This window comes from Mustela nigripes, chromosome 14 (genome assembly GCF_022355385.1).
Source record: "Mustela nigripes isolate SB6536 chromosome 14, MUSNIG.SB6536, whole genome shotgun sequence".
Classification (NCBI taxonomy): Eukaryota; Metazoa; Chordata; class Mammalia; order Carnivora; family Mustelidae; genus Mustela; species Mustela nigripes.
In genome coordinates this window covers 39,981,944-39,999,791 of record NC_081570.1, presented here as the reverse complement: position 1 = coordinate 39,999,791, position 17,848 = coordinate 39,981,944, and the positions used below count along the sequence as shown (strand labels likewise).

General features: G+C 35.4%; 1 protein-coding gene across 1 annotated transcript in view; it reads left to right on the top strand.

Moving 5' to 3' along the window:
* Positions 1-17,848, top strand: part of FAF1 (Fas associated factor 1) — a 537,816-nt gene that overhangs the window by 416,801 nt on the left and 103,167 nt on the right. Inside the window, exons 14-15 of the mRNA XM_059374699.1 lie at positions 9,772-9,908; positions 14,384-14,472. Coding sequence (XP_059230682.1) covers positions 9,772-9,908; positions 14,384-14,472 — 226 coding nt within the window. The remainder of the gene's footprint in view (positions 1-9,771; positions 9,909-14,383; positions 14,473-17,848) is intronic.

Genomic DNA, 17,848 nt, shown 5'->3' with positions numbered 1-17,848 from the left:
TCTCATACCATACACAAAAACAGACTCAAAATGGATAAAAGACAGAAATCCTCACATCTAAATATGAGACAAAAATCCATCAAAATCCTGGAAGAGAACACAGGCAGCAATCTCTTTGACCTCAGCTGCAGCAGGTTTTGTCTAGACACATTTCCAAAGGCAAGAGAAAAAAGGCAAAAATGAGCTGTTGGGACTCCATCAAGATAAAAAGCTTTTGCACAGCAAAGGAAACAGCAAAACCAAAAGACAACCTACAGAATGGGAGAAGGTATTTGCAAATGTTTTATTAGATAAAGGCTTAGTATCTAAAATCTATAAAGAACTTATCAAACTCAATACCCAAAGAAACAAATAATCCAGTCAAGAAAAGAGCAGAAGACATGAACAGATATTTCTCTGAAGGAGACCTACAAATGGTCAATAAACACATGAAAAAAATTATTTAATATCACTCAGCATCAGGGAAATACAAATCAAAACTGCAATGAGATGCCACCGCACACCAGTCAGAATGGCTAAAATGACACGACAAGAAACAACAAATGTTGGAGAGGCTGTGGAGAAACCCTCTTAAACTGCTGGTGGGAATGCAAGCTGGTGCAGCCACTCTGGAAAACAGTATGGAGCTTCAATAAGCTAAAAATAGAGCTACACTATGACCCAGCAATTGCATTACAAGCTATATACCCAAAAGACATAAATGTCATGATCTGAAGAGGCATCTGCATCCCAATCTTTAAGCAGCAATGTCCACAATAGCCAAACTATGGAAAAAGAGTCCTGATGTCTATTGACAGATGAATGGATAAAGAAGATGTGGTGTATATACACAATGGAATATTACTCAGCCTTCAAAAAAAGAAATCTTGCCATTTGCAATTATGCTAAGCAGAATAAGCCAATCAGAGAAAGACAATTATCATGTGATTTCACTCATATGTGAAATTTAAGAAGCAAAACAGAGGAGCATAGGAAAAGGAGGGAAAAATAAAGACATAATCAGAGAGGAAGACCCTCTCTGAAACAAACTGAGGGTTGCTGGAGGGGAACAGGGTGTGGGCACTGGGGTAACTCGGTGATGGGCATTAAAGAAGGCATGGTGGTATAATGAGCACTGGTTGTTATATACAACTAATGAATCATTGAACTCTACCTCTGAAACTAATAATATGCCATATGTTGATTGAATTTAAATTTTAAAAAAGTTTATGGAATTGATATTCCATGCAATTTTTTTTTATTTTTGTAAGGGACTTACTGTCTTTCAAATTTGCTGTTTATTTCATGACTGGCTAATATATTCATATTAATCAAAACTCAAAAGGCATAAAAAGGTCTCATACTTACCCCTGTCTCTAAGTTACCCTTCTCTGAAGCATTTTTTAAGTTTCTTACTTATCCATCCAGAGATTATTTTATGTATAAACAAGCTAATATATACTTACTTTTTCCCAGTTTTACACAAATGGTAAAAACTATTCAATACCCTGCTTTTTCCACTAACATTATATTTTAAAGATATTCCATATCAGTTTGTAAAGAACTCTTTCTGTTTTGTGGCTAAATATTATCCCTTTAAATTACATAAGAGACTATAGTTTATTTAATAAGATCCTTCAAATGGACATCCAGTGTTCTGATATTACAATTCAGTAGTAACAGCACACAGAGATGATTTCCCACTGTTCTGATATTACAATTCAGTAGTAACAGCACACATAGATGATTTCCCACATGAAGATATATCTAGACTAAATTCCCAGATTTAAGAGTGCTAGGTTAAGAGTATGTGTGCATTCCTTTTTTTTTTTTTTTAAGATTTTATTTATTTATTTGAGAGAGAGACAGTGAGAGAGAACATGAGCAAGGAGGTCAGAGGGAGAAGCAGACTCCCCATGGAGCTGGGAGCCCGATGTGGGACTCGATCCCGGGACTCCAGGATCATGACCTGAGCTGAAGGCAGTCGTCCAACCAACTGAGCCACCCAGGCGCCCAAGAGTATGTGTGCATTCTTTAACAGATGAATATAGCAGGGGAGAAAGAGAGAGGCAAACCATAAAACAGACTCTTAACTGTAGAGAGCAAACTAAGAGTGGGTAGAGAGGAGGTTGGTGAGGAATGGGTTAAATGGATAATGGGCATTAAGGAGGAAGCCCTGGGTGTTGTATGTAAGTAATGAATCATTAAATCCTATACCTGAAACCAGTATTACACTGTATGTTAACTGGAATTTAAATAAAAACTTGGAAGAAAGGGGCACCTGGGTGGCTCAGTTGATTAAGCATCTTCGCCTCAGATCATGATCCCCAGGTCCTGGTATTGAGTCCCGAAGCCAGCTCCCTGCTCAGCAGGGAGTCTGGTTCTCTCCCTCTGCTGCTCCCCCTACTTGTGGGTGCTGTTTCTCTCAAATAAATAAATAAAATATTCTTTAAAATTTTGAGAGAAAAAAAGGTTATATGTGTGCTGTTAATTTTCATAGATACTGACAAATTGCCCACAAGGGAGTTAGTACCAATTTCACTCCAACAGTGTCCAATAGTGCCTATTTCCATATAGCCTTGCTTTATTAATTTGACAGATAAAATATAGTTTCTTAGTATAGCTTTATCTTTTTAAAGTTTATTTATTTATTTAAGCAATCTCTGCACCCATTGTGGGGCTGGAACTCACAACCCCAAGATTAAGAGTTTGCACACTCTAGTGACTGAGCCCTCTTAGTGTAGCTTGCATTAGAAGTTAATTCATTATAAGTTATTTTGAGTATCTTTTCACGTATTTATGAGCCACTACTATTTCCATTTCTGGGAGCTGTCTTCATATATATGTTTGTTGATCTTTTCCTTATTGTTGTATAATAGTTTTCTATTTATTAGGAAAATTAACCCTTTTTCTGTGCTTTTTTTTTAATTTTTTATTTTTTATAAACATATATTTTTATCCCCATGGGTACAGGTCTGTGAATCACCAGGTTTACACACTTCACAGCACTCACCAAAGCACATACCCTCCCCAATGTCCATAATCCCACCCCCTTCTCCCAAACCCCCTCCCCCCAGCAACCCTCAGTTTGTTTTGTGAGATTAAGAGTCACTTATGGTTTGTCTCCCTCCCTATCCCATCTTGTTTCATTGATTCTTCTCCTACCCACTTAAGCCCCCATGTTGCATCACCACTTCCTCATATCAGGGAGATCATATGATAGTTGTCTTTCTCTGCTTGACTTATTTCGCTAAGCATGATATGCTCTAGTTCCATCCATGTTGTCGCAAATGGCAAGATTTCATTTCTTTTGATGGCTGCATAGTATTCCATTGTGTATATATACCACATCTTCTTGATCCATTCATCTGTTGATGGACATCTAGGTTCTTTCCATAGTTTGGCTATTGTGGACATTGCTGCTATAAACATTCGGGTGCACGTGCCCCTTTGGATCACTACGTTTGTATCTTTAGGGTAAATACCCAATAGTGCAATTGCTGGGTCATAGGGCAGTTCTATTTTCAACATTTTGAGGAACCTCCATGCTGTTTTCCAGAGTGGCTGCACCAGCTTGCATTCCCACCAACAGTGTAGGAGGGTTCCCCTTTCTCCGCATCCTCGCCAGCATCTGTCATTTCCTGACTTGTTCATTTTAGCCATTCTGACTGGTGTGAGGTGATATCTCATTGTGGTTTTGATTTGTATTTCCCTGATGCCGAGTGATATGGAGCACTTTTTCATGTGTCTGTTGGCCATCTGGATGTCTGTGCTTTTAAATTCAGAATTTTTACCATTTATCTTTTATTCTTTGGCCTTGTTAAGCTGTTTTTTACCATATAGAGGTAGTCAAAATTATCAGCTTTATCTTTTATGCTTCAGTCTGCTCTAGCTGTGGTAACCTCCTTCTTACCTTTAAAATACACCAGATACTCTCCGGCTTCAAGGTTTTGGTATTTGCTGTTCTTTCTGCCTGGAATTTGCTTCCTAGAGATTTGTGTTTCACTTCCTCCACCGCTTTTGAGTCTTTAACCAAATACCAACTCTTCAGTGAGATGGTCCCTATTTTATGTTGCAGCCTCCCCTTTCCTGCTCTGCTTTCCTCTATCAACTATAGCTCACAGGCTTTAGAGGTATATTTTTATTTGTCTCACAGAGATATTGCAGCTCACCTACACAAATGAAGCAAGTGAGAATTAACATCTTCACTGTGGTTATCACCTCAGGAGACTAGCTTCATGCTCCGCTGAAGCTGCCATTGCCCAAAACATTTTGGGGACAACTTCTTAAAGAACTGCATTGAGATAGCTTAAAGCCTTACAAGGAAAGCAGTCCTGTGTCCTGAAAACAGTGTTTCTCAGTGTGGTCCATTAATCACCTACATCAAAATCATGTGGGTAGGTTGGCAGCTTATTAAAACAGGCAGTTTCCTGGGCCTTTCCCTGGATCTTCTGCATCAGAATCTTTGAGGGATGGGGCGGAGGAACTTTCCTTTTAGAATAAACTCCCTAGGGTCACCTGGATGGTGCATTGGGTTAAGCAACCTGCTGTTGGTTTTGATTCAGCTCATGATCTCAGGGTCATGAGATAGAGCCCCATGTTGGGCTCTGCACTCAGTGTGGAGTCTGTTTCAGATTCTGTCTCTCTCTCCCTCTGCCCTTCCCACTCATGCATTGGCATGCTCTCTCTCAAAATAAATTAATTAATTAATCCTGGAAAAAAAATTTTTTTAACTACCTAGGTAATTCCTAAGCCTTTAAAGATTATTTATTTATTTATTTCACGGAAAGAGAGAGAGAGAGAGATCACAAGCAGACAGAGAGGCAGGCAGAGAGAAGGGGAAGCAGGCTCACTGCTGAGCAGAGAGCCCGATGAGGGGCTCGATCCCAGGACCCTGAGATCATGACCTGAGCCGAAGGCAGAGGTTTAACCCACTGAGCCACCCAGGCACCCCACTTCCTAAGCCTTTAAAGTTTGAAGATCACTGACTACATAGTCAGTGTCTCCCAATTTAGTCATGTATCTTGTTTGCCTAACTCAGTTTGAACCAGGTGTAAGACTATTTCCAAAAATCAAAGCCACCCTCAAAGGACAAAGGGGTATGTGCTAGGGATGCTGAAGGTCATTCCCATGGGAACTCCAGAAATGAGCAATTGGATAGGCATTGCATCTCGCAGAAATGATGTAGTAGGAGACAAAACTCTTTGGCTCACCTGATTTTGGTATGCTTGGCAGTGCTAGTAACTTGGTAACTCTCACTTCATATATTAAAGAACCTTGGCTTTAATTTTCCTATTAAAGGGAAAAGGGGAAGAAAAGAGAATTGTGTATTGGCCAAATAGGCAGATGATCTCTAGGGTCATTTCTGTATCTTACATCTGGTTTTTCTACTGATGATGAAGAAAAAAATAAAACCCTCAACACATGAATGAATGAATAACAAGGATTATTACTGTAGCAAAAACTACAAGTTTGGTCTGTTTTAAAGGAAAGAGCCTTCTTAATTAAAAAATAGTTATTTTAGTTCTGTATCCACTTTTTTATTTCATTTTTCTTTCATTAAAGATGAGTAAGTTTCGAAAAGCAGATTCTGATTGCATTTAGCCTTTTAACTGTATTGTGCCTATAATACACACTTTCAGACGTGTAAAGTTTTGTAGTGTCACACAGCTGCAGCATCATGTATTTTCTTATTTTCCAAATATTAATACTTACCCTTTCATTCTCTAAATGAAAATAAAACCAGTGATTATTCTTTTTAGTGAACAGTTATTATACAAAGTATCTTTCAGTGTTGGTCCATAGATTTAAGCTGTCATTTTAATCCTAAAAGTAGTTGTGATAAAAATGTTAAATACCATTATGCAGTTAATAATAAAATAGCTACCAATGTTAAGGGCATACCATATTTTGAGCATAATTCTGAGTAAATTTTTTGTATCTTACAAAAATAGGTGTTTTTTAAAAATTTTTTTAAATTCTTTTTAAATTTTTAAATTTTTTATTTTTTATAAACATATAATATATTTTTATCCCCTGGGGTACAGGTCTGTGAATCGCCAGGTTTACATGCTTCACAGCACTCACCATAGCACATACCCTCCCCAATGTCTATAACCCCACCCCCCTTCTCCCAACCCCAAGAATACGTGTTTTAAAAGTGTTATTCCCATTTTACATCTAAGGGTCCTCTGGAGGTCATATTGAAAAGTTATAATCAGGAAACCTCACACAGAGTCATTAGCAAGTTTTCAGCTTCCATTTTTTATCAGATGTGCCTCCTTTTACATTACTTGGTATATTGCAGGTAGTAAATGTTTGCAGAATTTCGCTACTCTCCTCCTAATTTGCTGTTTCTTTTAGTATATATTTTATGTTGGAGTGTAACTTAGTCAAAGTCAGTGACTTGTTTAATTATGACTTTGAAAGAAACTAAACTATGTCCTGTTTTGAATTAAAATGAGATTACGTTTTCCCATATCTGACTTATTAGTAATCCTGGTTTTCATTAGCAAGATAGAAAAGATCTATGCTTCAGAGACTGAAATTTTACTAATGATTAATACATGCTAGCCGTTAGATGTTCTGCTTATTTTTCCTCCCCAAATTTAAGATTAAAAGATGATTGTATCTTTCTAATTTTAGATTAACAAGAACTAGTGAATATGAGCTACTAATTATATTTTGTTTCTTCAGCAAGGCAGAAGTTTGAGACTTTCATTCACTAAGACCACTACCATCACTACCACCACCCAGTCCCCAGGGACCAAAGACTTGCTTTATTATACCTGGTTTGTGATTAACCATTTTTCTTTGCATTCATTTTCTCAATCTTCATTCTTCTTCCCCTTCCTCTCTACCCCCTTTCCTCCTGCCTTCATTTTACCCTCTTAGTGAGGGCATTTGTTCTTTGTCTTTTCAAACTTATCATTTTAGCTTTTGGTTTTGGGGGTTGATTTGGCAACTTATTCCCTCTCCTCAAATAGGTATATGATGAGTAGGTTATTTCATTTATTTAAGTCCTTTAAAATTAAAAAACAAAGCCTTTCTCCTTGACACAGAACAGTTGCCATTGCTTCCTCTTTTGGTTTTGAGATTTCAGGAATCTAGTTGCTGTAGAAACCATTTATCCCTTCAAGACAACTGACTCTCATGAACACCATTATAAGTTAGGCTGACAAGTTTGGTGCTCCAATAGATGCACCAGTACACTTTTCTCTCTTAAAAAGGAAAAAAATGCCACAGTTATGAGAACCACATTTTTTCTCTTGAAACAATTTGTTTTTCCCCTGTTTTTGTGCTAATGTTTTGAACTGAATTTTTGCGGTTGGTAGTGTTCTGTGAATGGTAACTTTGTGCTCTGAATGATGTTGAGAGGAAGAAGCAGAGTCCTCCAGCCATGAGAAAGATTTGATATCTGTGTTGTGAAGTTCTTGTAAATTGTATTGGAAGGAACTGATTAGTAGGAATTTTGTAATTTGGGGCTGTCCATTGGCCCAGGCTCTCAGGGATTGTAATTTGAAAATCTGAAAGTAAACATGATTTAGATCTTAGGAAGTTAATTAGATTCATTAAAATTTTAACAAAGTCTCTCTTTGATTAGAACAAATTATTGGTTAAGGCCACTAGAAAGCATCAGCTGGCTGTGGGATCCCTGTATATTTCTCAACTACTTCTAAAACATTAGAATGATTTGCCAATACCTGGTAAAAAACTGATCACTTTGTTGTTTTTTATAGTTAATTGAACAGCTAATGTGCCTTTGAAGGCTATATCTGTCTTGAATATGTTTTGTGAAGTTTTGAAATTTGTGTTGTATATTAATTCAAACCCATAAGATACCTATATTTTCATAATTATTTTCCCTTCTAGCTCATTTTCATAAAAAGACAATTTCAAATGGGCAAAATTCTATTGAAATTGAATTCTTTAAACCACTAAGCTAGCCAGTCTGCCTGCCTGCCTGCCTATCTTCTCTTTCTTTCCTTTTCTCTCCTTCCTTCATTCCTGGCTTCTTTCCTCCTTTCCTTTTTTGGGTATATCCTGTTTAGGTAGTATTTAATATCATTTGTGAGGCTAGTGCTATGATGGGTGTCTACTCTGTGATAGCCACTTAATCCATTGGTGTGAAATCAACAAGGACTTATTTTCTCCCTTTGGTATGGAATGACATTCCAACTGTTTTTTACCTCTTTAAATTCAGAGGTTGACAGTGATCAAATCAGGATCAAGATTGACTTCAAATATTTTCGTAAGAGCAGGAAGAAAAATGAGATCCTAACTTTCTAGTGTCCTGATCTACACATCTCTTTGATGAATTAAAGCTATATGGATGTGAAATTTGGTACCAGAGGCTTAGGCTTCTTGAGCACCTTTTATCGTGTAATAGTTCTGGAATGTGAAGATCTGAATTTTCACGGGAGCACTGATATTTCATGGCCAACAATGGATTTCTTAGGGCCATGTCCTTTCAAATTGCCATGAGGTCTGGTTATTGCTGCTCTAAATGTAAATATGAAACTGCCTCCCAATGAACTTATTGCGGTGGTGCTAACTTGTCTTGACACTCTTGCTGACAGATCTAGTGGCCCTTAACATGGTCTACTTTATATAGTCACAGCACAGGTTTTGTGGAGGATTCAGCCTAAATTTCTAGAATGAATTTCTATAGACAAGAGATATGTTGGCTTAAAAATTAAGAGGTTTGATTCTGTTTTGAATTTGGTTATCAAATGAATCTGAGCACATGACATTTTAATGCCGTTTGTCTTTTCAAATAGATTTACCTTCTAATGCATGTGACAACAGGATTTTGCTCATCAGCTAGAACATACATTTCAGAGTAGTTGTTACCTAAAATATTATCATAAGGCATAAGAAAACACACGATTTAAGTTGCCTTTCATGAACATAATTAAGAATTAATAAGCCAGTACCAGTGGCTAGTCCCCAGAATTTCCACTGTTTTGCCTTTTGTGACCTGTGTTATTAAAAGTCCATTATTTTTACAGACTTTATTAAATTGGATCTTATTAAAGCATTCTATATTTGCATTTGGTCTTTCATAATTCATTATTATTATGACATTTACTTTTTACCATCAGATCTGAAAACATATCATAAGCTACCCTTTTCTCTTGAAAGAAATGCTAATTTCAAACAGTCCTCTAATAGAAGAGAAAAGCTTTATCAGTTTTTTCATTTATTCCAGATCGTGTTAAGAATACTAATGCTAGACTTCAGTATGCTAATATCTCTGGGCTTTTTTTGGTCAAAAGCTTAGAATTATTATTTTTATCCCATGGTAAGTATGAAACCAGAAGACCTGCTACTACTGGAGAAAACACAATTCTAAAGTACAATTCTTGATTCTAAAGACTTGTGAAAATGTTGCTAAATTCTGTTTAGACTATGATACTAGTCTAATTTAACTTTGTATCATACAATATTTGTCCTATATAAGAAATTTTTTCCTCTTAAAATTCAGTTTGTTTGTTTTTCTCATAGTCCAGGTCAGTATAGTTCTCAGTGTTTAAGACTAAGAATCCTGTGCTGTCAGCCCCAGACAGCATTTAGGGTGTGCTTCCTGCTTTTCTATATGATAGTCATTTCTATATCATTTAAGATGTAGTTGAAAACTCAGTATAGCAAGCTTTTATATATTGATATCAGACAGTCTATCTAATTATTACTAACATAATTAGTAAAGTACCTAGTGAGTTTTTTGTTAGGATATTAGTAAATTTATTAAAGTCTGAAATGATATTTACTTTGGCTTTTGTCTCATTTTAGATTTCTGACAATGTGCAATAGACATTTTGGCAGTGTTGTTGCACAAACCATTCGGACTCAAAAAACAGATCAGTTTCCACTTTTTCTGATTATTATGGGAAAGCGATCATCTAATGAAGTGTTAAATGTGATACAAGGTAAAGTACATGTCACAAGGGGAGTAGAGTATCTTCTTGTGTATGTGATAACCTTATAATATTTACCATCAAAGTTGACTATAATTCTCTGTATGGGTGAACATCTTTGTATTCTCAAACATAGAATATCCTAAAGAAGAACATCTTCAAAAATTATAAGATCTATGAAAAATGAAATATGCTGCATGAAAATCTAACAGAAATTTCTTAATAAAGTTGCACAACCCTTTGGACCCAGCATAATCATGTTAAATGTTCATAATTGCTAAGTTCTCTAAACTAACAGTCAAGTCATAGTCGGTTGTCAAATATAACATTTCTTATACATGTATTGATTTCTTGCTGTAATGTTGATTAGTTGAAAGAAATGCTTTAGTTATCTAGAAAAGCCAGTGACTGTATATGGCAAATTAATTGTTCACACAGTGATAGTTGTTTCCCCTTAATTGTATGAATCTGTTTCTAGGATGCAGCGCTAAGGCTTGACGCTATAGGATGCCTATGAATTTAATCGCATTGCATATTCTCTACCAAAAAAAAGTGAATGATTTTTTTTTACTGTTACTTAGAAACCCCAAGGATTATTATAAAATATTACCTTATTTATATCCCAGCTTAAATTGAAAACAGTGTATCTTTTTTATGCCCCAAGGGAAAAGTTTGAGTGCCCCAACTAAATCTTGTGTTTGAGATACTTTATTTTTACCCCTATTTAAGTCAGAAGTTCTATAACAGATAATATGATGGGGTATGTGATGTAAATTCTGGTGCCTTTAAAACTCAAAACCTCTGGTATTTTATGTTTGCTCTGTAACTAGACCATTGAGTTTCATAAACAAGGCTAAAGAAGATCTGTGGGGGTAATGAATTGCATACTGTAAATGGATAATGAAAATAATATTTCATTCCTGTTTTCCCTGTCAGAGGCAGTATTATGATAGTGGTTCTTAAAATATGGTCCGTGGTTCTGGAGGTCCTCTAGATCCTTTCAGTGGATCTATGAGGTCAAATTATTTTCATTAGAGTAAAAAGACATTTCCTTTTTGCCTTTTTTTTTCATTGTGTTGACATTTGCACTGGTGGCACACAAAATCAGTGTTGTGTAAAACTGCTGGCACTTTCACACAAAACCAAGGTCATGACCAAAACTATACTAGTAGTCATATTCTTTACCTCCCTTATGTGCAATTAAAAAACTTTTAAATTTAAAAAAAAAAAAAAAAAAAAAAAAAAAAAAAAAACTTTTAAATTTTAACCCTTTTTATAGTTTGTGTGATACAACTAGAGGTATAGAAAATGTATTTCTGTTGCATTTCAGAGTACAAAGGTAGTCTCAAAGAAGAGCACTTGTGTGGTTGCTTGAGCTGAACTACTAGTCATTTTTTTCTTATAGAACATCATTTTTACTTGGAAATAACTGATGAACAAACTATACTTAGATAGCCTGGGTATTTGGTGAACCTTTTCTCTAGAATGAACAAAGTGAACTGACAGTATTTTTTGCTGATGATAAAATTTGCTTTTAAGCAAAATGTTATATCCTCCACCATGGGATTGACAGCTTAAATAATTTTCTGATGACATCAGCTCATATAACATTAAAGATAAATGCATAAGTCAGTAAACCAGTATTTTGCACATGACCAGGGCATGATGTTTTAAAATCACACATAGGTAGAAGATCCATTCAAAGAGCGAGATAGGTCAGTGGATCTTAATACAACAAAGTATAAGAAGTTCATTAATGGTTTCAAATTTCTCACATGCTTGAAGAAATCTCCTCTTGTCAGTTTGGGTATATCAAAGACTATTTACAATTATTTATTAAAATACTCCTCCGGGTGCTTGGGTGACTCAGGTAGGCAACTGCCTTTGGCTCAGGTCATGATCCTGGAGTCCTGGGATTGAGTCCCACATCAGGCTCCCTGCTCAGCAGAAGTCTGTTTCTCCCGGTGACCTCTTTCTCTCTCTCTCTCTCAAATAAATAAAATCTTAAAACAAACAAATAAATAAATAAAAATACTCCTCCCATTTTCAACTGTATATCTATGTGAGGCCAGATTTCCTTCATAAATTTCAACTAAGACATAAAGCAACATAATGTAGTTGGTTTAATATAGAAGTAGATTTGAGAATCCGGTTATGTTCTATTAAGCCAGACATTAAAAACATTTGCAAAAATGTTAAAACAATACTGTTCTTCTCACTAAACTTTTTTCTTTGGAACATAGAACCATTTTTCATAAAAATCTGGTATTTATATCAACATGTAATGGGTTTATTGTTACTTTTAATGAACTGATAAATATGTTTTAAGTATTTCAGCTTCAATTTCTAACACAATAAATGTTGATAACAATAACCCACATAAAACTTATTTGAGAATCTCAGTAGTTGTTAACAGTGTAATCAAGTTTTGAAAACAGAAGTTTGAAAACCACTACAGTAGGTTATAAAGAAAAAACTTGTCTGGAACTGTATTAACTGGTACCTTTTCTCTGTCTTGTCCAGTTTGGTAGTGAGTCCTTACCGTTAGCACTGAAGCATAATTGATAAGCAGTGGCTTAAGCCTGAAAACGAATGGCCAGTATGTAACCACATTTCTAGTACCCTCCATAAGGAATTCATATCCCATACTCTGAGTGTTAGTCACTACAGTTTGCAAATAAGAAAGGGAAACTCAAAGATTTGCCCAGTATCCAAATCTACGTTGAAGGTACCCCTAAGCTTTTTGCATTTGTTATATCTATTCACAATAACTACCACTGCTTATGTGTACTATATACAGGGGTAGCATTATCTTCATTTTACTGATAAGGGAATTGATTTTTAAGGAGCTATAGTCAGTCACTCACTCACTTATTTATTCATTTACTAAGTGGATCTCTATTAAGCCCTTGTCACATGTTAGGCAGTTTCCAGGTACTAGATCATATAGTTTATAAGTGGCAGATCTAGAATTAGAACTATGACTACAAAACCAGTGGTGCTTTCTCAGTACCATGATATCACACCAAGGTAATATTTGTTCTCTAGCTCATGTATTGAGAGAGTGGTACTGATGTGACTAAATTTTCTTTGTTGAGGACCACACATGCTCCCTAACATGCTGCCAATGGTCAAAAGAAAAGTTGAGAAACAGACCACTGAAAGACCATGCTAGGGGCACCTAGGTGCTCAGTTTGTTAAGTGTCTGCCTTCGACTATGGTCATGATCCCAGGATCCTGGAATCAAGCCCCACATTGGGCTCCCTGCTCAGAAGGAAGCCTGTTATTCCCCCTCCCACTCTTCCTGCTTGTGTTCCCTCTCTCTCTGTGTCTCTCTCTGTCAAATAAATAAATGAAACCTTCTTAAAAAAGGCGGGGGGGGGGGGGGGGATGGGAGACCATGTTAGTCATACTCCAGAATAACACCAACAAGGATGCTTGCTACTTGTTGACCTATTTCATTAATGGGACAGAAAAACCTCAGGCCCTGGAGAAAGGTTCTTTGTAGATTTGAAAGAAGAGAAGAATTACTATACCTTTATATATCTCTATAGATGTCTCTGTTGTAGATGTATCCAAAGCAAGCAATAGGAGAGTGCTCTCAGGAAATGGCATATTTCTGCTATATGTTTGTTATGGCCTTGGACAGGGAATAAAATAGTATTAAAGGAAGTCAAACATTTTAATACTCCCATAAAACTAATATAACATTGTATGGTAACTAACTGGAACTAAAATTAAAACTTAAATAAATACTCATAAAGTTTATGGTATAGTCATTTGAAAGCAGCTGAAAGAGAAAAATACCAACTGGGCAAAAAAAAGAACTCAGTTTTTTTCAGAAAATGAATTACTATCTGCTTCACCAAAGAATTTTTAATGATAGGAGATAATTCTAAATAGTGTATTGAGGTGGCAAAGAGAACAGACTTTTAATAAGTTAGACTCACTTGGTTTCAAATTCTCATCCCACCATTTAATCAGCCTGACCTTGATTGCACAGGCTACTCCAACTCTCAAAGCCTCATTTTCCTTCTCTAAAGTCAAAATCCTAATGATACTGTCAAAGAATTGTTGCATGGATTAAGTGGGATAATATATATAAAATGCTAAGCCTAACTACTGGCATATAAACAAATGGTAGTTGTTGCTAATATTTTTAAGTAGATATGTTTCTATAACTTTAAAGAACTTTTGATTCTCATTTCTCGAATATTCTTCTTCATAGAGCTGGAACTCTTATTAACAGATGGTTCCTTCAAATCTACTGTATTTGAAATTTCAACTGCCTGTATACTGCTTTACTCTTTCACAGTGAACATACGAAACTTTTCAATGAAAAATGAAAGTATTTTAACTAGATATTAGTGTAGTAGTCTGTCATTTTTATTAGACTGTAGTTGTTCCTTATGATTAATTCTAGAATGACTTTCCATTTTATAATAACTTTACTAATGTAAAGTTTGGCAATCTCTATGTGTTGCTAGGTAACACAACAGTGGATGAGTTAATGATGAGACTCATGGCTGCAATGGAGATCTTCACTGCCCAACAACAGGAAGATATAAAGGATGAGGTAAGATGAAAGGTTAAGTAGACCTTTAATAGGATTTTGATGAAATAATTTGTCAAATGGAGATGCTTGCCTATGTCATGATGATATATAAGGATGATGAAGATGCATTTCCAGATTAACCAAGGACTTTTATGCCATTGAGTTTATCATTCAGTCCATTCTTTTCATGACCCCAAGACCCAACAATTTATTTAACTTTATGGACATTTATACTTGCTAGATTTGGAGTGGTGGCAGAAGGTCAATTTGTAGGAAATGAATTCTGAAGCATATTTACAAAAGAAACGGCAGTCTAGGAGATGCTGTGCATCCTCTTACTCTTTTTTAAATATTGAGGTTGATTAGAAATAAACACAATTTACATTTTTGAAGCACTGCAAGAATTAGTAAAAGATCTCCAGAATTCTGAATTTCTGTCTCCTGAATAAATTTGGTTGGTATAGATGGTATGAGTATGGTTACTGAAGTAAAATAATAACAGCAATATTGATCATGACAATAGTAGTCATCATTTACTGAATATTTATAATCTGCTAAGCACTGAGCTAAGCACTTTACATATAGTATCTCATGTAATCACAAAACAATGCCTGAGGTTGTTTATGAGTCACACAGAGTTCTGGCAGAAAACACGCGGCACTTTCAAACTGGGTTATTTGAGAACAGTTTAATAAGAGAACTGTTTTTAAAGGTAAGGGCAGGGTTTATGGAAGTCACCAATGAATAGTACCAACTCGAGGGCTAAAGGGAACCATTACCACATGTAGTCCTAAAGTCCTCTCCTATCAAGAGGACTGTATCTGATAGAGGGATATACCCAGCACTTGGTGACCTGTTAGGGAGGAAACCAGAAAATAGCTTTACTTTCTTTCCATACTCTGATCTTCTGCTAATACTACTTACCTAACCCAACCAGAAGCTGAAAGGCGAGAGAACCTCCCTGGGCAAAAAACTAGGTGGAGCAAGGATACTGAGGGGCAATCCATAGTCTAGCACAGATTGGTACTATTAATCTCCACTTTTCAGGTGAGAAAACTGAGAATCAAAAGGGTTAAGTTAATTTACCCAAGATCACACGACTAGTGGGACCTATAATAATCCTAAGTAATTATTAGTGCCTTATCAGTCAAAAAATTTCTGTATTTAGAAAATAGCCTGAAGGTAAAATATTAAACACATGTTAGCATTTGTTAATTTGAGATGCTCAGTACACAGGTATTTCTTAAGGTGTCCTTCTTAATACTTTTAATTGAAAAAAATTTTTCATAGACAAGTAGGGAGAGTTTGATTTCTGAACAATGAAGAAAACCTTCCAGCTATAGTGAGTGTTTTCATTATAATATCCATTAGCTATTGCAAGTGGAAAACATGTAGACAATTTTAATATAAGGTAGAACTATTATATTTTACCTTATTTTCTTGTCTCCTTCTTCTGTTAGACTGTGAGTTTAAGAGCCAGAGTTGTATCATACTCACATTTATAACTGTATCCCCTAACAGTGTACCTAGGACAAAGTAGGTACTCAGTGAATGTTTATTAAATGATTGAATAAATTAGTATATAGAAGAATTCGCATGAAATAATGTTACTTGAAAAAAGAATAATTCTTGATTGCAGTGGTATAAAACCTGATGTGTCCATACTAACAAATATGAAAATTTAGAGTGCTGTAATTAGTTTAGAGTTTTACACACATTAGGTTTCTTTTATTGCTGGAAAAATGATGTTTGTAATTTTCCTTAATAGTCAGTGTTTCATTTACTCTAATGAAAAGGTAATCAGGTATATGGTGGAAAGATGTTTGTCTGTTACTCTATAAATTGACAATGACATTTTGAAATAATGAAGTACTGTACTTACTTAGGAATTTGTAATAATAGGTGTGTTGCCTTTCAAGATTATGTTTATCCTGGAATAGAGGCATTGATTGACAATAATTCACTAAACACATTCTTCAGCCATTTAAATCTTGAGTCTCATTAGGACTAGATTTACAGATTATGCTGTATAATAATATGAATGCACAATATTTGCATGCATATTCCCAGTTCATTCTTTCATCTTAATTTGTGTTCCTTATAATTCATTGGTAAAGAAATTGACTTTAATTCCTTTAATACTGAGCACAAAATTTAATATGAGGGTTACAGGAAAAATCCAAGGCTCCACATTAATTGAAATTTTTATTGAAATTTAACTGCAAGAGGTAAGGATTTCTCTTTGTTTTTAGAGTGTCTTCATGAAAGTTATCATTCTTTTCATAAGTAGAGTTCCTAAGAAAAGCTTTTCTAGGTTCAAAGACTTGTTTTGGACTATGCGTAAAACATAATGGTTGTGGTATCCGCTGCATATGTGACAAAAAGCGCTGTCCTCATTATTGTGAATTTGCCTTTACTCTTCAAAACAATTTCAAGTAACACTTTATCTTAAGCTTGCAATGAAAATCAAAATCATGAACAGGTTTGGAGGATGACTTCCTAGGCCCGAATTCATATAAATTTAACTTTGGTTCAGTTGTATCCATCTCTTCAATGATTCCATTGTATTAGTGCAACTAGAGATACCTATGCTATACAGTGTTTGTATTAAATAAAACCAAGCCCAGACTTATTCATACTCTGCATCATTCTTTAATGGCACAGAATGGACTAACCTTTATATCACTAGTTGTTCTATTTCTAATCAGGGAGTAAACATTATAGAGCCTCTTATTTTGGTAGAACTGCCTATAGCTTTATTCACAGACATTTTCATTAGTGGTATTTGGTTTTTTAAGTGTTTACTGAGCCTTTATCAAGTATATAGCACTGTGTTCAGTCTTGGGGACAGAGGTACTTAGCTACAGTGTCACTTATTGGCAAAGATCACTACATGATAGTAGCCTGTTTGGATTCATTTGGAATTTATTTAGAATTAGAACATTTAGAATCTGTTTTTGCTTACAGCCTGGTTTCAAACAATAGATACTTTCTAACATGTAAATAGATTTCGTTATTTTCATATGTCCTATTTTCTTTAGCGACTAGTAATCCAGAAACCTCTGATTAATAAGAGTTTATGATACTTAATTCGTAATCTGTTTATTATTCCATTCATTTCTTTGTTCATCCATTCAGCAATTTATTTAGAATCCTCAGTATTGTAGGTGCAAAGATTACTTCTTTCCAGATTTTCTTTCTTTCTGATTTATTTATTTATTTATTTATTTATTTTCAGTGTACCTGAATTCATTGTTTATGCACCACACCCAGTGCTCCATGCAATATGTGCCCTCTCTAATACCCACCACCTGGCTCTCCCAACCTCCCACCCCCCCACCCCTTCAAAACCCTCAGATTGTTTTTCAGAGTCCACAGTCTCTCATGGTTCAACTCC